At 36.6% G+C, this 21815-nt stretch overlaps 1 protein-coding gene across 5 annotated transcripts in view; it reads right to left on the reverse strand.

Annotated features, from left to right (window-relative positions):
• The window catches only part of LOC112515621 (protein MON2 homolog), a 56032-nt gene that overhangs the window by 22715 nt on the left and 11502 nt on the right, over positions 1-21815 (reverse strand). For all 5 annotated transcript variants that reach the window (XM_025122521.1, XM_025122522.1, XM_025122523.1 and 2 more), the window contains 17 exons: positions 20193-20262; positions 19255-19318; positions 14802-14950; positions 14600-14727; positions 14465-14522; positions 13161-13258; positions 8600-8687; positions 8436-8501; positions 8271-8330; positions 6796-6882; positions 6485-6671; positions 4599-4642; positions 4390-4506; positions 4162-4284; positions 3745-3797; positions 3620-3668; positions 1577-1635 (listed from right to left, as the gene is read on the reverse strand). In XM_025122521.1, coding sequence (XP_024978289.1) covers positions 1577-1635; positions 3620-3668; positions 3745-3797; positions 4162-4284; positions 4390-4506; positions 4599-4642; positions 6485-6671; positions 6796-6882; positions 8271-8330; positions 8436-8501; positions 8600-8687; positions 13161-13258; positions 14465-14522; positions 14600-14727; positions 14802-14950; positions 19255-19318; positions 20193-20262 — 1500 coding nt within the window. The remainder of the gene's footprint in view (positions 1-1576; positions 1636-3619; positions 3669-3744; positions 3798-4161; positions 4285-4389; positions 4507-4598; positions 4643-6484; positions 6672-6795; positions 6883-8270; positions 8331-8435; positions 8502-8599; positions 8688-13160; positions 13259-14464; positions 14523-14599; positions 14728-14801; positions 14951-19254; positions 19319-20192; positions 20263-21815) is intronic.

The raw sequence follows: 21815 nt of genomic DNA on the forward strand, positions 1-21815 counted from the left end.
GGGCAAAGATTTGTTTGGACACTCCATCGAAATTTCCATCTTTTTTATCAACTAACTTGAATATGAATGGAAATACTAAACTGACAATGACTGCTAGTGCGACTGCTATTAGAATTTTCCATGTTACCCATTGGAGAAGAAGGAACATGATGTGAGATGACCTCGGATTCAAATCAATTACTTACCAAAAAATGTAGTTGTATGTAAATGATGTGTATCTTCTTTTTTGTCACGTTAGCACCTGAGCTTAAGAGGGCAAAACCATTCATCTATTACTAGCGCAACGTCGTTTCAGATTTTTCCAATTATGATGGTTAAAAGTGCAATGATTACAGAAAAAAATAGCTTGAACTTTATAGTACACTGGTGTTGCTCAACACCAGTGGGGTCCTGAATGAAATGAAGTGCAAAGCACAAGAGCTGCAGTTATGACTCCCTTCTTTTCAGTACCAAATGTTTACCATCAGACATAATATGGGAAGCACAACATATCACAATAATATGGGAAGCACAAGCAGAAAAAAGAACATGAACATTAATGATATTGGCACACAGAATAGAGCAAACAGCCGAATCAGGGCAACAAGAGAGACAAGACAAAAGGAAGAAGATAACTGGTGCATAGCAAACATAGGAGTAGAAAAGGATAAGACAATTGCCCAGGTAGCAATTGCTACTGACCCTAAGAGTTTTATCAATAACCTCTTAGTGTTGAATAACTGGCCCGCTAACTTTTAGGGGATGACAGAGCAGACCAAGAAAGTTAGAAAAAACCATTATAAGTACAGCAAGATAACCCCATTAAGGTTTGGAAAGGACAATACAGCCTCATGGCAGCATTCATTGGTTAGTTACATGTACACACTATTCATTCAATGTGTAGGAAGGAACGACCATTGATTTATTTTGATCATACAACCAGACATTCGCTATGAAATAGAAGTAGATTCGCAAGCTGAGCTAGTCCAATAAAGCTGTTGGTAATTCAATTAGTTGCCATCCTCAATAGGGAAGCCTTAGCTTAAGGAAATGAAAAATCTAGTCCAATTTTTCACAAACCCTGTACCACTAGTCCCTGCCCTTCCCCACATTCAATCCACAGATATGGAGGGAGCAGGTCTCACAATTGAGGATGGTGAATCACCTTCAATCAACTTTAACCAAATGCTAATGTAAGTTGAGTTTAACTTCTTTCCTTCTGGAAATGCCTCTCTATATATGGTCAGCCTATCTGCTTAATGGAGGTCCCACGAAGGCCAGACAGGCCAGAGCTGACAGAATGGTGTGTGTCAGCCGTCAGGACAATGGAACAACATATGAAATAAATAGACAGAGGCAAGTTGTAACGAATTAAACATAGGACTACATCACACATGCATGAATCCCAACAACAATGAGCTGGACAGGCTGAAAACTTAAACATGCTAAGAGATCAAAACTTATAAAACTCATCATTAGCTCAAATACTTAATTATTTCAACTTGAAGATATGGCAGCACCAAAAACCAAACGTCAGAAAATTCCACCAAAAGAGGAAACACAAAAAAACATGACCATATGAAGCTTAAAAACTCACACGTGAAGAAATTCTGAAGGCACGGTAGACAACCCATCGTTCATGATGACTCGTAGGCTCTACAAGAAAAGAGAGCAAGTTGGATAAAGTAATTAATTACAGAAACAGTTCTCAATGCACAGAATAAACTAAAGTAAAACAAGTCCATAAGTATCTGGCTAGTATACTTTTTATAGACGTTTCCCCAGAACTACCATTTTTATTAATTTGATTGGATAATGTCTACCTTTCTTTTCGCAACAGTTTTAACGTCACCTAGCCCCCAAATTTGAAATAACAGGAAGAAGCAAAATTCATTTTATTAGCTATCTTGCGATAATGACGATAGTTTCTCACAATTCACACTTTTATCTTCACTAGTTTACAGGTTACTCCACTTTCGCCAAACTCAGCAAACGGCAACTTGCTCCACCAGTGACCACCATCAGGTTAACTTTGAACTTGTAAGAAGAGCAGATCTGCTTCAATTTTGTTCTTAAAAGGAGAGTGAATGAATCAACTGGAAGACATACCCAGTTTGTCTACTCTATTCGTTTCTGGTATATGAATAGTTCGATTCTGGTATTTGAATGGAGAGAGATGTCAAATTCTGTATTTCTATTTTCTGATATTTTTGTGCATATGATAAAACTCAGCTTAATTTTTCAGTTAAAACCTTGAGAAGTGAAAAGGCCAAAGAATATATTACAACTGATTTTACTTGCTTTGTGTGAGAACAGGATTCTGCATGAACTATTCTGTTTCCATGCACCTCAGCAGAATGGCATGGCTGAAGAAAATCTTACTCATCTGCTCAAAGTCACTCGCACTATATTTTTTTTAAAGGTCAACAAACTGATACATTAATGTCTGAAAAGAGACTTCAACTCAACCTAAGGGGTTATAGAGATCCATAGATATACAGTTGGATAGCTAATACTTGAGTGATTCATCACAATGTTACCAACTGGTTTAGGGAGATGTTCTGACTGCATAACTTCAAATATATAGGATGCCTTCATCTGCATTGGATGAAATCACTTCCCTTGACCTTTATGCCCTTTTGCATCAGCAATCCCTTCATGCCTTTATGTTTTGTCTATCACTCTCCTCAGAAGAAAGCAAAAGTAAATTCAAGATCAATCAACTATATTTTGGTTACACAAAAATCATACGTTTTGCATCAGCAATTCCCTCACGTCTTTAAGTTCTTGTGGATCTCACCAGGTTCTCAAACCTTCCATCGAGTGTCCTACTCTCTAGTACTCTAAAAAAGATCAATGGTCTCTTACAATGAAATAATGATTTCCTGGAAAGAGATAACAAGATACTCCAGAAGCTGCATCTCCACACTAATTACTCTATTCTTTAATCAGCAATGTCATGTGGGTGCAGCCAAGCTTTCTCGTGTGGAGCATAGTTTGGTGACTCCTCTATGGTGCACACATAGGTTTAACCTGCTAATGGGTTTTACAGCCTCTTCTCTCTCGAAGAACTTCGTCGAAAACGTGTGTTTTACTGAAGCTACATCCCCAGCGCAATGTTCATCACCTCTGGCCCATATCATGGCAAAGGATTTTCTGAGGCATTGACTCCAAAAAAAGCAATGATAGCTTGTGGCCACAGTTGTGTTGCCAGTGCAACTTCATCACTAGCCTCTCCATTAATTACATATCAGGAACATCATCTTGCGACCCTGAAGAGTTCCACCGGGAAACAATTCCAGGCAACTTTTTTACAATGGCTCTACAGGTATGATGATCCAAGCAGGGAATCTAATCTTGGCAAACATGATATGTTCTAGACCACCTACTCAGGCCTGGTCTATTTAAACATGATAGAACAACATATATTGACTTACCTAAGATATAGAACAGTTTCTCTATGATATTTGACTTAATAACTTGTGATTTCAAAATTTAGACAACCCAATCACTGCATCTTCCTCCACATAAGATAAAATAGAACTTATACTAGGTCTATGAGCCCTGCATCTAGTTGATAATTTTGTACAAGTATAGTAGTAATGGCAACTCGTAAATACGTGACTGTTATTTTACTAACCTGAAATCCGAGAGTGACAAGATCCTTTTCAGATGATCCAGCAACTGATCTAAAAAAGAAAGGAATGAGAACTTTAACCAACATCACAGCACTAAAGAACAAACAAAGATATAGCCAATAGTTACCTTAGCATTTCAAGAATATTTGGCCAGCTATAGCACAGCTTATCTCCATGTCTCTATAAAAGGTTTACAACACAAGAAAGAATATGCAGCTAAGAAACAAAATAAAGTATATGCTCCATCCATCCAACAAAAATTGCAAAGTTTGATTCTTCACAAAAGTATTTGTATCGCAAAAATACCCTTCGATATCAAAATAATTGGGGATCTTTGAAGAAAAATAAATATTTTCATGGAGTTTCAATAATGACAACTGCCAACTAGATAACTTTTTGCTTGAAGATACACCAAGTAATAAAAAAATTTTAACTAAATGGTGCAATTAATATGGGGCATCTTGAATAGAAGCCAACAGAATTCATGTGACACAGAGGAAATACCAAATACACACGTCAACATTTCAGGACTGTAAAACAATACCTCCAAAATATGTAGAAGAATTTTTAAAGATCCAGCATGAACATCACTGCTCGAACATGAACCATAGACGACATGTAGTGGAGATATCACAGAAATTTCAAGTGCCTTCATTTCTGTTTTGGTCTAGCAAAAAAACAGTGTGTTTATAAAGGGAACCGTAATTCTTGTACAGAAGGAAAGAAAGACATGATAAGATGAGCACTGAAAAATTGTAACATCATCACATACACCACGTTGTCTTGACGCATTCTCCTCGAACTGATCTGAACCTAAAACAGCAGAAATCGATTGATCCAAAGCTTTAAGCGCCATCGCACGCAAGTGGTGATTAGGGCTATTAGCAAGCTGCAAAAGTACCTTCATCATGTCAATAAGAGTTTGTAATGATGATAGCAGCATGTTTCAGAATGTATAGCATGTGATGTATATGTAATAACCTCAACAAAATGGCCGACAACGTCATCCCACAATGGCTGAATCCCTGCAACAAAATAGGTAAGCCACAAACTAAAGCAAATAACAAAAAGTTAAAATAAATCCTTTTGAATTAGATATCAAATAAGAGAAATTCCTGTTCCATTTTAGGCTTCTATATGCAGAAGAATATAATTAGCACCATGGCTATTAGTAGGATAAGTTATTGATTAACAAACTAAACAAGAACAAAGGAGAGCAGTTCCAAAACAAAATAACATGCTTCTTTTTATTAGAATAAATTCGTTAATGAACTATACAAGAAGGCTCTGAAACATATGAACAAACTATGACACACATAAAACCTAATGAAAGAATAAATATTAACATAATGAGAGAATAAATATTGTCTAGCAGTTTAGGGACCGGCCTACTAAATCATATAATAAGGACCAAACTTGTTTTCTATATCGAAGTTTCCATCAAATATCACTACCAAGCAACAACTGAGTTCAAGAAGGATTCCCCATGACAAATGATAGATATATTTATCTATAGTTTTCTCTTGCTTTCATTGGGGATATGTTTTATAATGTTTATTATTACTTCACCATACACCAATTGAGGTCGCAGGCTCATACTTGTGTACAATATATTTGGTCTACAACATAATAATGTTACACTCTATGAATTCCAAACATCAAGATTCTATGAGAATGGGGACCTTAATAAGAGAACCCCTAGACCCTACAAGGACACCACACCTAGTGGTCGTTTAATCAATTCTACATCCAGAACATAGTTCTTAGGATTTTGTTGGTGAGAGAGTTTAAACGGATCAGTCATGCATAATTATAGTTGATGAGGAGGTGTTGAAGGTCCACTTTCAAGGTCTCTATATGGTGTCCAACAGTCTTGCAGAGATTGCCTTGGTCACATCACATAGACTGTTAGTCAATTCGGGATATCGCAGAGCAATATTGATAACTTTGTCTTGTAGACGCATCATATTTGGTGATCTATGTTTATATAGTCCAGGTTATAGCTTACCCAAAATAAAATTCCAAGGAAATAGTTCAAGGTCATAGATCTTGGCACACTAACATTTTTTCAAAGAATTGAGGTTACAAGGTCTCAGGAGGGAACTCTTATTTCTTAGAGAAATTATAGTTCTTTTACTTGCCTGTGAATCATCCAAGTGCAAACCATTGACTCAAAATATTATTCGGTATATGTGGAAAGTATCATAATAACCCAAAGTGGTACATAAGGGCAGAGAAGACTGAATGTGAGACACTGCTTAACTGGGAATATTTTAGACTGTTTATGTTTGCTCCGTCCAGTGCAACTCGGGTGTTCTCTTCATTTCTTGAGGCATATCAACTATGACTCACAAAACCATATCTTGTATGCATCAGGGAGACTCAGGCTTGGCACCTTGATTGAGGAAAAAAAATTAACAAGATAGGAGGCTTCTCATACACTGGTTTATGCGTCTTTGCTTGCAGTAACATTGTTTCATGGAAGAGTAACAAAACAAAAATCCCCGTTGTTGGACAAATATCATTGAAGAGTAAGAAAGAGGCAATATCTTTTACTACTATCCAGTTGGAGTATAGATTCATGGCACACTATTACCTAGGATATGTAAGTTCTTTCAGATAAATTTATGTGTTCCTGTTTTGGTAGCTGTGAATCTTCTTCACATTGCAAAGAATCAATTCTTCCATCATTGCAAGGAATCAATTCTTGCATGGGTGTAACAAGCTTAGAGTGGTTGATAATCATTTGTGGTGTAATTATGCTTCATTCCATTCAGCTCATTTATATTCAGAACAATTACCGGCTTATTAATATCATGACAGAGCGTCAACAAAAATATAGGTATAGATCACAATCAATAACGTACTATGAAGGTTATTGACTAGGATGGATATCATTCTCTCCACCGCAAAACTAATGCTTCCTGTTTTCTGACTTGATGTTTGTGCAATACCACTTAACGTTCCGGCCATGGATTGATGTGACAATTGCCGGAGCGCAGAAAGAAGTGATTTAACTGCAGATATATGCATCAGTCCAGAGCTTTCAAACAACTTCATAGAAGAAAAGGAAAGAGGTTAGAACTTGTAGGCTATTATATAAAATTTAGGGGAGGAACATGCAAGTTCATAGAAGGATTTGATTATATCTATTAGTCAATAGTGTAATAAAAAGCACCTGAGAATTCAATGATGAAAGAATACTGAAGTCACTGTACTGGCCAGATGGTTCGCGAGTAAGCTTTGAGACAGCTGCAGATACCTCCTATATAAAGAAAGAAGATTTTCATAGACATTGTATTCACTGAGATTGGTAAATAGTCCCAAGTTGCAGCATTCTTCAAGGAAACAATAATTTCTTTAGTATTTGAGAGTGACCATATGATAAAGATAAGTTTACTATTCAACAGACTAAATGATTAACTGTAACTGTCACTGAAGGTTCGCCCTTAGAGGGGAACCTTGCTGCACCAAACCTACATGGCTTTGTGAGGATTGGGGACGCAAGTCCTTGTACAACATTCTAAAGAGGTTTCCTTGATTCAGCCTCGTGACCTTCCAATCTTAACCCCCCACTAAGTCATAGTCTCTTATCAATCAATGACCATCTTGCTAAAAATCGCAATCCTTCCCCATAGTGACTTGAAAAGATTGTTGACAAACACTTCTCTAGCAACTGCATTTTCTCATCGACATATTGATAAACGAAATCGAGATGGCTAGCCTTGTCTAGAAGCGATACACAGAGCTGTTTGTCCCATAATAAACACATAGGCACAAACTTCACCAACCTAAGGTCCTATAATGTTTAAGCCACATATATTTACATGCTTATAGACACAGTTCCACACTCAGAACTAGATCTTGCAACTACGTTCTACTTCATGGAACTAAATCTCCTCTAGGGAGGGTAAGATGTAGGCAGACCTTATCTATACCACAAGGAGTAGGAAGGCTTTTCTGTGAAGACCCCCAGCTTGTAAAAGGTTTTGAAATTGACTTTGTAAAAAATATTTGTTCCAGAAGTTTGATAGAAAGGGAAGAGATATGAAAGGAAAGAAAAGAAACCGAGTTTAGAAGAGTTGAAAAAGTAACAAGAACAAATAATAAAGCACGCAAGAACAGTATAAACTTTTAGAAGTTGTAATGTCACCCTGATATGATCATTATCTTGACATACAAATTTCATCCTGGAGCAACCCTCAAATACATCACAATTCCAGAACATGTTGCAATTGAGGACCGAGGAGCAGACATAAATTGACCAATACTTACAAGGCAGGCAACATCTTAATGTGTATCACTGCTATAATTAACTTACCGACTAATCACATGTATCTACGTCGTCAAAAAGATCACCACAGTCAGGTAACCAGCTTTGAAAAGGAGGTATTGTACACATTCAAATATACTGTTACCACTCTGCCCTTAGAAAACTAAAGCGAAATTCTGAGGGTTCCACTCACTTTCCTAGGTAAGGGAGTAGCAACATAAAAAGAATTAGAGAATGCCAATTGATTCTTCAAAGCTTATGAATTCTATAAAAATCCAAATGTGGGACTGGACATGATTCAAGAGTTAAAGGAGAAATTTCAAGAATTATATCAATGGCTCACTGTTGTAAAGTCAGTTCGATAAAATGTCTAGGGTTACCTGGGTGGTCGCATGCGGAGAATGAATTGCTCGATCGAGTGCTGCTAGAGTCTCCAAAACCTACAATGTAATACATAACCTGTAATACTTCTCTAATGCATACTATTGCCACTAAGAAAAAATATATATTCGGTATAGACATCTGAAAAAGCTAAATGGCCATACCAACACCCACGAAGGTCCCAAAACATTGTATAATCGATGAGTTATGTTGAAGAGAGTCCTTAGGGCCTAACTTACATGAAAGACAAAAGAAAACATCTTACCCATTAGACACCCACAGTAAAGCAGAAATATGATTTCACTAACGACATTCACGCAAAACATACCTGAACATTCTTAAGTGTAAGAACAACAACATCCCTTTGATCCACCACTACTTCTGTCCGCTTTGACCCCGGAGATAGCAAACTACGGCTAAAAGGAACACACACAGCAATGATAGAACTTAATTCGACCATAAGATCATACAACTATTAACAACTAAAATAATTTGAACAGGGGAAAACTTAGCGAGAAAATGGCATACAAACACACAACACATAAAATTAGATCCACCAGCTTCTCCCGGAGTCAGAGTTGACAATAATATATAAGGAAATATATCAAATTTCATTTCTATTATTGCATTTGGCAACAATGAAATATATCTATAGACACACACACACGTGTGTAGATAGATAAATATATATACAACAGTGGTTTGTTATCAAAATGCTGCTAAATGGAGTATATGGATCCCTAGGAACCAAATGTGATATAATAAAGAAAATTTTGGAACACAATGGAAATGCAAACGAACACAATCAGGCAGGCTCATATAACTGCTAATATAAGCTCAGAGTCGTTTTTGCATTTCAAGTTTAATAGGAGTCATACTTCTAATTCGTTTAGAAGCATTGATTTAGTACATTCTCCATAATTCTAGACGCTTAAGTTTATCAACTTCTCCTTGTTTGTATCTGAGAAGTACCACTGAATAGAGTTTACTGAGGCCCTGTTTGGCTATCTACTTTATGCAATTAATTTGAAAAACCATAATTAGTTTACAAAATCTTCTAAACAACAACCAACAAATCTTAAACTTGATCTTGATAGTTTTACAGTAGATGCAAGTGGCCTACAGAAAGATGCATTGACTATTGGACTTTACTAGGTTGAGTTTTCAAATCCAATAAAACACAATTTATAATTTTGACTTACGTTTTTAGAAAAGCAAACTCTTGCCAAACATGTCTTACTTTTGTTGTTAAACAGAAGTTGAAACTCTGTTTGCACTACAAAACAAATGTAAACAGAAAACATAAATTTTATCAAACAGGGCCTAACACTCCAACTTGACAGTCTCTATCAACACCACTACCAAACCAGATAATTACTGTTTGAGAAAGTCAATTCATTGGTTGATTTTAGTGTTTGAAATTTAGCTACTGCTTCTGGCAAATTCCACATAGGTTCTGCATTTTAGGGCACCTACTTTTTATCTCTCAAGTCTTACAAAACAATCTCATTTTTTATTCAAGAAATGGCATTTAGAATCCCAAATCCACATTGCATGGTTATGCAATCTATTTTAATTTTATCCTTCGAGCATCTGCAACAGCTCCTCCCAAAATGGAGAAAACATACTTTTTGGACTTTTAAGCCATTTATTTGCTCCAACAACTTCTCCAAAACCTCCTCCAAGATGGAGAAAGCAAGAGAGAGAGAGAGAGAGAAGATTTTTATATTATTGAATATTTTAATAATATAATCAATGTTGGAATCCCCAAAATAGAGAAGCTGTTGGAATTGAATGTAACTTCTTTTTGGAGATTCTGACTTTTGTTTCACCATGTTGGAGAATTTATGGAGAAACCATAGGAGATGCTCTTATTGCCCTTCCATTACGTGGTTTATCTTCTTTTCTGGATTTCAAAGATGGTTCCTAGTTTAAGCCTGGGAGAGTAGGTGCATCTTGAAGGGTGAGCATAATTTGAGTCTTGTCTTATAAAAATGGTTTATGCACTTAAGTTCATTCTCACCCAGTTCAAGGGACAGCATTGGATAGCTATACACTCAAGTGAAGACTTCAACGCTAATATGGCATCCAGATATCCATGCACAACAAGGTAAAGCTCAAGAGTTCCATTTTTTGGGCATGGATCAGATAATTGCGTTACTCATCCCAAATTCTCTGGAGGTATCAGACAGTCACCCATGTGTGAATGTTTCACACTAAAGGGATATGAGTGTAGTCCAATAAAGAAGAGTATAAGACCATAAAGACTTACATACCAATGGTTTAATATCAATCTAGGATCTTAATGGTCTCATCTGTTTGAAGGTATGAGTTTGTTGGTGTTAAGGAAGGTCCTGTCTCATGCATATTTGTCATGGATGTCAGAGTATTTCCATTTGTAAGGGTCTGTACTCTAAGGTTTCAGAATGTTAGAGCATCAAACCATTGTGTTATCCAATATAATGGTTTAACTACATTTATGAGAGACAAAGTCAGGCTCTATAGAAGTCCAAACTTATTTATGGTAGTTCATAATAATCATCTCGTGTTCCACAGTGAGGAACATGAGGTTCATATTGCGCACCTTTCATCTTTATTCAGCAATCAAATGCTTACAGATTGATTTGTAGCTTTTCAAGAGAGACGGCTCTCCAATGAGGCTCTCCTCCAATTACAAACATACAAAATCGATGCCTAATCACTTCCACCCCCTTCTATTTATATTTTTTCTAAGAACCAACTTAATCGACTAATAGACCAGCTCCCACAATTGACTAATTGACCAGCCCCCTTGACTAATTGACCAGCCACTATTATCCCTACTAACTATATGTGTAACAATACCCCCCTCCCCCAAACATCCACCTTTGACCGTCTTTTTTGGGTTTCCTCATGTCCAAATCGACATGTTCATCCTCTTTTGAGCTCGTAGTTGTCGTCTTCTTCAGCATGCCTTCTTGCAATTGATCAACGCTTTCATTTGTTTCTTCAGGATCTGAATATTTTCTTTTATAGATTTGATCACCACCAGTACCATGCTCCCCTCCAAAAATTTCCTAAAGTCTCCTTTTTAATTAAATGTATGTCCATTGGCTAAATCCAGCTGGGTTCCCACCCACTTTATTTCCTTAGATCCACCTGTATTTCTCTTCTGGACAGCCACCTTGCTTCTGGAGTTTTACACTTGGCCCCTTATTTTTGTCTTTCCAAATAAGTGCCTCTTAGCTTTGTATTTGTTCGCCGGTCTATGGTTGAAACCTTTAGGGGTTGAGAGATAGTTAAAGTCAGTTTTTGGGCTTAAGAGAAGGATATCCATTTGGGCCTCACTAGAGCATTTGAAGTCCTATAGAATGAATAAACCCTTAGTTTTTCTTTGAACGTACATATAGCCGTCCCTAAAAACAGACGGTGCAGATGCTGAAGCATGGAAGACTAGGGACAGAAGTGATGGCTGCTGCGATGGGGTTAACAGCAGCAGCGGTAGTGACAACGGCTGCGGCGATAGTAACGGCGGTGGTGGTGGCGGTGGCGGTGGTAAATGATGGTTAATGCCCAACCAAAATCTTCCCCTGCTGTAATTACCTGTTCTCTCTACTATATTCTTGGTCCTCTTCTTCTCTTTGTAGATCGTCAATGAAACCTGGAATAGTCTCTTGCCCATCCCTCGTTTCTTCTCTGCTGGAGCCTTCTTTGTTGTCGATTTACTCCTCACCGACACCGTTGACTTTATCTCTGCCTTCCCTTTGTTTTCACAACAAAATCTTGGAATCTTAGAAATGAGGCGTTGAGATGGGGTTGGGGTTTCAAATCTTGACGGGTTTATCGACCTTACCTGGATTGGTGACTTCTGGAACGTATCTTCTTGTGCTTCTTGTACTTCCTGTTCTTTGAGCATTTGCTTCACAGTCTGAAAATTTTCTTTTATGGAACTTAACTCTGATTGCTCCGGTCTTAGATCTCCTATAATCTTGTTAAAATTGGCGAGCAAACTCTTGGTCATCTCCAAGATCGACTGCTCTGATACCATTTGTTGCACACCGTTCATCTTTATTCAACAATCAAATGCTTACAGATTGATTTCCAGCTTTTCGAGAGAGCTGGTTCTCTCCAAAGAGGCTCTCCTCTAATTACAAAAATACAAAATCCATGCCTAATCACTTCCACCCCCCTTCTATTTATACTTCTCCTAGTAACATACTTAATTGACTAATTGACCAGCCCATTATTATCCCTATTATCAATATGTGTAACAGTTCATCTACAAAAGGTTATGTGTTTTTGCAACCTTCATATATGTGATTCTTATATTTCAATGACTGTATTTCTTATATATATATATATATATATATAACCATGAATTTTAGTGAGTGGATAAACTACCTAATAGAAGGTTAATGTTATGAGATTTCTAGCTTGCATCAAGTCTTTGAGAAGTATATTTTAATAAATAATAGGCCTTTTTGCTCCAGATTTAGGAGTTCAAAGTCCATATAAGAGTTGCAGCTATAGTATTACTATGCAGTCCTCGATGTTGTCATACTGATTATTGGTTTCAGAACAGCAAAAGTTAATTTTTCATAACTATCACACTTCATAATCTATGCATCACAAAGAAGTGTGGTAGCTCTCCATTATTTTATTATTACTGTTGAGCATGACATCATTAAAAATTCACAAAAGAAGACGTCCTAATCTTGAGCTTATTATAGAACCCAAAGGTGTTAATTAAAGATAAAAAGTATGTAAGAATTGACATCCTCAAGGAATAGCACTTCAGAAGAGCATTTATAAGCCATACGTGAAAGAATCTGTCAAAACTGTACTCAATGATAGAATGAGAGATGGAAGAATAAAGCCCATATAAAACCATCTAGGGAACTTTCAAGTACCTTCTCCTTTCAGTTTCATTTGATGAACTTATGGTGAATTTGCAGAGTGATGCAAGAAATGAATTCAAAGGTTCTACAGCCCGAAGAACACCACATGCCTGCGTGAAAAGCGGGAATAGCTAATGCACCAATAAAAGAAGGTAGTGACCCAAGAATATGAAGTAAAGAGCAGATATCTCAAGCCTGAACCAAAAGTAAGAAAAACCAGACCGGAACTGGAGTTATATGTGAAAATACAACCACACACCATCGATTCAACACAAATATATTTGTTTATGTTATATTGAGAAGGTGGGTGTGCGCTTGTGTGTTAAGATATAGGACAAAGATCCTGGGACATAGCAATGATGTGCCTAATCACACAGAAACAATGCATCTGTAACAACTCGTCTTTGATCTAATAGTGTATATCAACGCAGCTCTGGAATATAGTAAGTCAAAGCATGTGCTTTTGATAAATTTGTAGAATCTAACTATTTGCCCTATAATAAGGCAAATTGTTAGATCCAGCATTTAGCAATCTCAAACCCCTTTTTTGGCATATGAAGTAACTATAAAATATAATTGGGCTGGAAAATAAGTTCTGCCAGTCCATACTTCAGTAGTCCAGAGTGCGTTTATGGAATTAAAAGGTACAATAACTGCAAAGGTAATTGTATTAGTGATATTGGATGAATAGCATATATCACGATATGCTGCTTGTGTCACATTGCATGTCTTTTTGTCTCTCCTGCATCTTCACAAGCACATTTTCACTATACTTTCTGCTCCATCCCAAGAAAAGAAAATGCATCGTTTGACTTGACACACAATTCTATAAAAAGTTTTACTATCGATTAAATATCTAAAATACCCCTTAATAAAAACAAAACAAATTAAACTTGTGGACCAAAATCAAAGTTATCAATATCAAGTAATAATTAATAATGGACATGAATGTAAATTTGGACTGAAAACTTACCGACAAAGGAAATACATATAATTTTTGGGACAACCCAGAGAAAAAAGTTTGGCATTTTTTGGGACGGAAGAGTGTTTTTTAACTTAGCCAGATCATAGCAGACAGGATCAGAGTTCTCTTTTACATTTTTCAATATTCAAGAATAGCACCTCTGGGCTACTACAATCCACAGTACTCTTTTGTCTTTGTCTGAGGAGTCACATTGCAATTTTTAAAAGATTACACATGTACATTAACAAGATGTTATGTCCCTATATTGATTAGGGACAGCTGTGCATGGATCATTGCTTTTTAATACAATAAATTGTTCTTCGAGACTACTAGACTAGAATTTAGGGGCTACCTGTGTGAATGCTTGATAACCCTTCAATATCTCTAACACTATTGCCTCACCCTGAGATCTGTTAAATAGGCTTTGGTGAGAAACAATAAGTGGTTTTGCAATATAAACAAGGGAATTTGTTAACGAACACATTACTTGGCCAAAATCAAGGATAACGCATCAAGGATAGTCAACCACACTGAATCAACCATTGTCGTGCATAGAACTGCAGTTTTTCCAATAAACTTTGCCGGTGGATCTGAATCACATCTTGGGGATTCAAGCTGGGAGTAACAAGCACACGTATGTTATAGACGATAAAGTAGGGGAATAAATAACTAAATAGATGCAAAGTTACCTCACCAACGTCCACTGCCTCATCTGTCAAGGTAGCCACAGTAAAAACAACTCCAAGCAGACCCTCAATAGCCAAAGTTACCGCATGTGCTTCACTTGCAACCAAAACAGCAGCATTGGAAGCGTCATTATCTAAACTCCATTCAATTCCTGAAACATAGGAACAGGTTTATCAGCTAATATTTTCTCTGGCAGGTTAAGCACCTTCGTATTCTTAGGGGACACATTTATTGCAGAAGGCAGACACAAAAATATGCATGAGTTTCATGCACTTCAATTACATTTTGGTCATGCTATTTTGTAAAATGTGACATAATGATATAATCAAAATAAGATAAGTTCAGAGGCATTTGCTTCCTTAAAAAGCATTATACTCATACTTCTGGAAGTAATATCCCCTCGCCTCCGCAGGATTTTTCAGAGTTGAGATCAATGTATTTTTATGTGTTTCTACTGTTTGTAACAAGTCTAAGTGCTTCTAAGATAGTGGTGCATTAAAATTATTGCTTGTTTATTGCATGATGACATACACTTTACCGAGGCCGACTAAGCTTTTTTGAAGTTCACCCCAGTGGAGAGCCTAAAATGCTTTTAATTATAGCTGCTTCTTTTTCCTAAATAATTCATACCATCATCATATATATGTGCCTACAGAATGGAAGCTTAAGTGTTGTTCACAGATGAATTTAGACCATATATTTTGCAAAATTTGGCAGAACTTGGAACTAAGAGAAAACCCCAATTCAAATGCAGGCTACTCCATTACTCCTAAATGTATGATATTCGTATTACACTATTATTATTTGTTTCTTCTTATCTTGTTTTTAAACTCTTTCGTTGCTCAAGTTCAATGAAAGAACTATGGTTGAATTAGTTTGATATGAGTTTTGGAACTTCAGTTTACCGGTGATTGCATGACAACTTTCACATTTATTCTGAAGCACCTTTATGTCAATTATGTTAGGGGAGGGAATGCTTTGTGTGTATGCCAACTGGTCCCCGAAAAACACTGGCTTTTGTTTGTCCTATGCTTCGAAACTAAAGGTAAGCTTGATTTACACCACTCAGCTTAACAGTTGTTGCCAACCAAAAGGAAGCTCTAAGCAGGTTATTACATGATCTTATCTATATTTGTCGTTTGAACACTCTTACGCCGGCAGTAAATTTAAGTTGGATCCACAAAGGCCACTCATTATTACACATGCCCTATGTTTAAACTCCCTTACTGCTTCACTTCTAAATTAGTCTTGCATTACTGAGAACATCACTAACTTCCATTCCCAAACAACAGAAGAAAAAAAATTCTAGAAGCGGCTTATTCCTTACTCTCTCATATGTGAGATCCCCTTCTCAGTGCTTATTAGTTCACAAAGATTTTGTTACATAATCAACCTTAAGACCAAAATGATAATGCTAGATAACCCATTTTTTAAATCTCCCTTTTTTCCTTGAAACATATAGGAGTGAAGGTCTTTTAAAGATGGAGTACACGCTAAGAGGACTTGAAATCTTTGGATATCAAAGAAACCGAATTAGTTTATCTTTAAGAACATATATTCCTGAAATAGAAATTCCTGAGCAACATCATGACTTGGCTATAGAACTTTTGGATGACACATTGGAATTAAAGAATGTTGAGGCATTCTTGTTTGCGTTATGTCAACGGTGATTGTACCTATATATATCGGTATACTCCTAAGGATCTTTTCTTTACTATGTTGGGAATAATTGAAATAGCCATTTGTCTAACAAGCATTCTCACAGGAAATATGTTTTCCACAACCATATCACAACTTTGTTTTCTACCCGTTCAGATACTTCACATAAGATGGGCCCAACTATGTGTTGTATTTGGTAAAACGTAATTGTACTTTGCATTATTGCTTACTTTTTTGGAATTTTACATCCTGCTAAATAGCCCGTGTACACAACTAGTACTTAATTAAATGTGTCTTAGTCGATGATGTTGGGGATGGACCGAGAACAAGCCTATATTTCAAAGAGGAGAGGATACGATTCCCTATCCCGGGGGGGACGTGGATGGGTTCAAGATAAGAGAATCAAGGACGCGGACGGGGACGGGGACGGGGACAGGGACGGGGACGGCAAAACCCGCCCCCATCCCCATCCCCATCTCCATTTACGAGAACATGGACTGTGGTAGGAATTCTTGGAGACGTTGTAGAGACCTGTAGCTAATCTAAACTAGAGGAAGGGCACTTGAGAGGTGGAGGGTGGGAGTAGGGTAGTGAGGACAAGGAGATAGGCTACCAGAGTCCAAGCGATGTACCTACTTCTAATTATTTGGTGTTGCTTACTTTTGTCTTGCAGTAGTCGTCTCTTCACTTTCTGTTTCTTGCCTTAAGCTCTTTTCCTTTTCCCACTTCCATTTTCAAATTGTTCAAATTTTTTTGGGCAATCTCTCTTTTTCGCACACATTTTTGGCAAGTTGGAGGTAGAGGTCAAGCCTGCATACATCTCAACCCCCCCCCCCCAAACCAAAGACCCCACCCCGGGTGGGATATACTAGCCTCGTATTATTTGGTTTGGTAAGCATCTTTTTGGCCACTTGTTTGATTTATATCACTCAACCTTCCTATCTATCATTTATATTGTTTCTTACCATTCAATTGAATTCCTTCCTACATTAGAACCATGATCTAAAGGTTGGTTTGCATTCTTTCATCTTACTTAGATGTTTGATTTTATCTTAATAAGCTTAATAGGTTATTAGCTTAAAAGATTAAGCTATATCAAAATGTTTGATTCTAACTTAATACAAAGAGTTGAGTTTAACTTGATCAGCCAACCTACCCCATTTTAATGAATTCAGCTACGACATTTTCCAAAATTACCCTTATCCTAGAATTTTTAATCCCACTTCTCACTAAAAACTAAATAGTAGCAAATGCATAAATATAAAAATGTAATCAAACAATGATGGTGATTGTTTGATGACTTTATATTATTTACGTCATTTTAAATGATTCATAAATTTTTATATTTTTGTCATTCAGAAAATTTACAAACATTTATATTTCATTGAGCACTTATCTAGACACAAGGTTAAAATATAAGTTTTGTTATTCAAACTATTTATTCAGGACAAAGTCAAACAAAAGTTTATCTTAATTCATCCGGACAGATTTATGCTTACAGACAGCTTAATAAATGCAGGGCTTAACGTGGAAAAATATCAAACAGCCCTTAGCCCATCAACTCAATTTACTTTTTTAAGGACCCTATATTGCAAGTTTGCAACAACCTAAGCAAAACCTGCTCATAGGATTTTCCTTTTTACACAACCATTTGAGCATTAATGCAGCACATTACATTTTCTACAAGAGCAACATCCCTGCCGTTACTCATTTAATATTATATTCAATCTTGATTTGTGGGTAAGAGGGTTATGCCCGCACCATGAGTGTTTTGGAATAAAAAGCTTTTTGGTGTGTTGCAATTTACAACTTAGACAGTCAGCATTACGCCCACCTAAATGCCTGTTGCAACCCTTAGTCCTTTGGCATGCTAACCACATGCTAATATGATAAAACACAAGGAGAATGGGAGCAGTCTGACTGCAACTTCCATCAGTTCATTATCTCCATGCCACACTAAGAACGGAGGAAGTAGTTGACAAGTATCTTTGTTCCCCTACTCAGCTCTTTACTTACCACAATAATGCTACTAGTTTATAACGACAATTAACCATATAGAACAAAAGCTGGATGCAGTATATTCTGCCACCAAAAGCTGTAACAAGAATAAATGCAGTATATTCTGCCACCAAAAGCTGTAACAAGAATAAATAACAACAATGGCAATTCATTATTCCACAAACTTGACTACCAACATGATATGATGATATTTAAACATATCCATCATAAACCATAATGACGGTCAACAAAAATGGAAGGGGGAGAAAATTATTAATAAAGAACAAAAATTAAAACAACAAACACAAAAAATAATAAATATAAATGAAAATAAAAATAAAAATAACAAAAAACAAGAATAAAGATGTCATAATGGTCTAGATAACCATTCTATGGAAAGCATGACCAATGCTACTTCTCATTGTAACTATACAATTGAATGGAGGGTATGTTGTGTATTGTCTCAAAAAAAGACTTAATATGGATGGGAGTATAGTATAATGTGACTATAGCTTTCTATCATATCTGAACAGTCTTTTATTATATAAATAGCAATGGTTTGTCTTCAAGGTTTTTAATGTGATGGCTCATAATTCTATAGCACCTACATAAAGTGTTATACATTAATACACCATACCTACTTCTGGATTAACAATATTGTATAGTATAACAACATAAAATTAAAATGTAAACTGAAAAAACATAGATGCAACTAGGGAGAAGTGCACACAATTAATTTGAATGCATAGTAGCAGTAAATAAGCATATAAATATTTCCTCATTACTGACTATCATTACCCTTAGCTTTACTAGTAAACATTCCTGCAACAGCTACCAAGCTCTCCTCACTTGTGTCCTGAAACTGAAGAATGCAAAGATATTATAATTATTTCTTTTCTTGTTCATAGACAACTGAATAACCATATTACAAGACATGTAACTGTGTTATGAATAAGAGAGCATAATTGTAATCAAAATTAAGGTGGTGTTTGATTTCGACTTGATGAAGCAAGTGACTTATTCGCTAACCCTAGTACAAAGCACGCCGTGGCGGTCATGGTGCGCCTCAAGGCGCCATGGCGCGCCTCAAGGCTTACACAAACGCTATAGGCTTTATGGTAACGGCGGAGAAACGTCTTACGCCATGGCGTACCTTTTAGAACCCTGCACTGGAAGCATATTCACCCACCATTCATCCAGATTCTAACACAGAAAAATGACAAAGCAAAGTGCCCGGCCTTTTATGTGTACATAGACAAAACATCGCATGGAAGTTCAAGAATTCATTTTCCTCAACAGATCTTTTGTGAAGTATCCGCTTCAGTCATTGTGTTACCTTGGTTGAGATTAAACACATTGCATATCATTAAAGCCTTTTCAGGTCCAGATTACCTTTGTTGATAGTTATCTTCATGAGGATATGGTGTTTCGGGTCTATCCCAATGCTTGACTAGTGATGTTGTATGGATCATTGGGGGTATGCCTTGTAGATCATGCATATATCTCTTTTATTTATGCAAAACAGACTTTCATTAATCTGAAGTGTTTGAACTAACTAAACAGGTTGATAAAAGCATAAGCATATTAACAATTTGCATTGAAGAATCATTGCTCAAAAGGGAAGACATGTTGCCACAGCTTGAATGGCAATCATTTAAATGAAATGACTAGGAGCAACTATAAGTTATTGATGAGAAGAATGAGAGCATAGAAAATAAATAAAAACTAGGTAGTACCTGCACGCTTGAAACCACCCGAGCAAGAGCTTTTATCATACCCTCGACTACGTTTGTGTTCTTCGGGTTCCTGCAAAGAACATGGCACATCTCTATCTACTTTATTGGTCCGAGTGTGAGAAGTATTTTATAGACGACTTGGTGGAGCATGTAGAAGCATAAAGAAAGATTTATCTTTCGTGCGAATCGATCTAAATGGGCAGAAAAACAAAGAAGATAAAGATCCATTAATTTTTTACTGGTTTTCGATATGGGTCTGTTTATGACAACCAACAAAATTGAGATAAATCTGGGGGGGTTGAAAACTGAACTCTAGCGAATATTGAGGTGAACAGTCAAAAGTAAGCTAAAGTCAATGACATGTAACACTATACATGATAGCAAATGCAAAAACGTAGGACTCTTCTCTGCTCAGTTTACCATGCATTACAAAATCATGGCTCTATCACATGCCACGTTCAAGAAGAAATATGAATGCAATCTTACATGTTCAGGAAGAAACATGAATGCGGTCTTACTATTTCAGGATCTTCATCGATTGAAATTTGTATAGTAAAAGAAAACATGTGTGAAAGAGAGATAGGTGGTTTGAAAGTTTACATACACCAAATGTAGGGCAGAACTTTACCCCATCTATCCCTAAACAAGATCAGCTGGTCTGTTTACATGCTTTTACATGTTTTATATGTGGAAAAAATGGAACTTCTTGGCATCTGTAACCAAAATGCTACAATATTCAAACAAGATCCATATACAGCCAAGGATAGATCGTCTAGATTTCTTTCCCTAGATTACTTGCACTACAGTCTGCCACAGCCGACTCCCTCTCTATCCTCCTGGCGAGCAACTTCTCATAAGTTAGTGCATTTTGGAAACACTGGAATTTTTGGCTTGTCTTTTTGCTAAAAATAGAAATGAGAGCGAGTTGGCCTAGTGCAGACACATCATGAAGATACTGAACCCTTTAAACTTGGTCTTCAAATTTTTATGGCTTGCAATGAAAATAATAAATAATAAAATATAGAAGACCATACTCAGTTTACATGAGGTTATTTGTTTCTATATGTTCTTAACTTCTTATCATCATGGCATGACGCCACGCCCATCTTTTGTACTCAGATGGTCCATTCTAGATTTTAGTGCATATAACAACCCTAAACATTAACATTGCATCAGGATTGATAACCAAAACCCTAATCCCAATAAAGAAGCCATTTTAAACCACCATCATCGTCACTATTGCGTTATTCCAATTCACTGCCATCATCTATTTATTTCAATCATTTTTTTGGGTGTTCAATTTCATTCTTGTTACATCTATCATTGTTTGTATTCACATATCTCGCATCAAAAGCAAAGTTGCATTTCCTCAGCAAGGTCTTCCATCAATACTGTCCGGCAACCTGTTACCATTTGTCAGCAAGCCTGCACTATCTACCAAGTTGGGCCACCTTCAGGACTTGTGATTTTCTGATTCAGCCATGTAACTTGAGCACAATATTTCAATTTCGTCTGTGTGATTCTGATTTGCTCACTACCTATCCTATTACTCATCTACAAGGTTATCACCCTAGCTTTGAGATATACTCGATTCACGATGTTAGATTTGTGGCACTATTGATA

The sequence above is a fragment of the Cynara cardunculus genome (genome assembly GCF_001531365.2).
Source record: "Cynara cardunculus var. scolymus isolate 2C chromosome LG 7, CcrdV1, whole genome shotgun sequence".
Classification (NCBI taxonomy): Eukaryota; Viridiplantae; Streptophyta; class Magnoliopsida; order Asterales; family Asteraceae; genus Cynara; species Cynara cardunculus.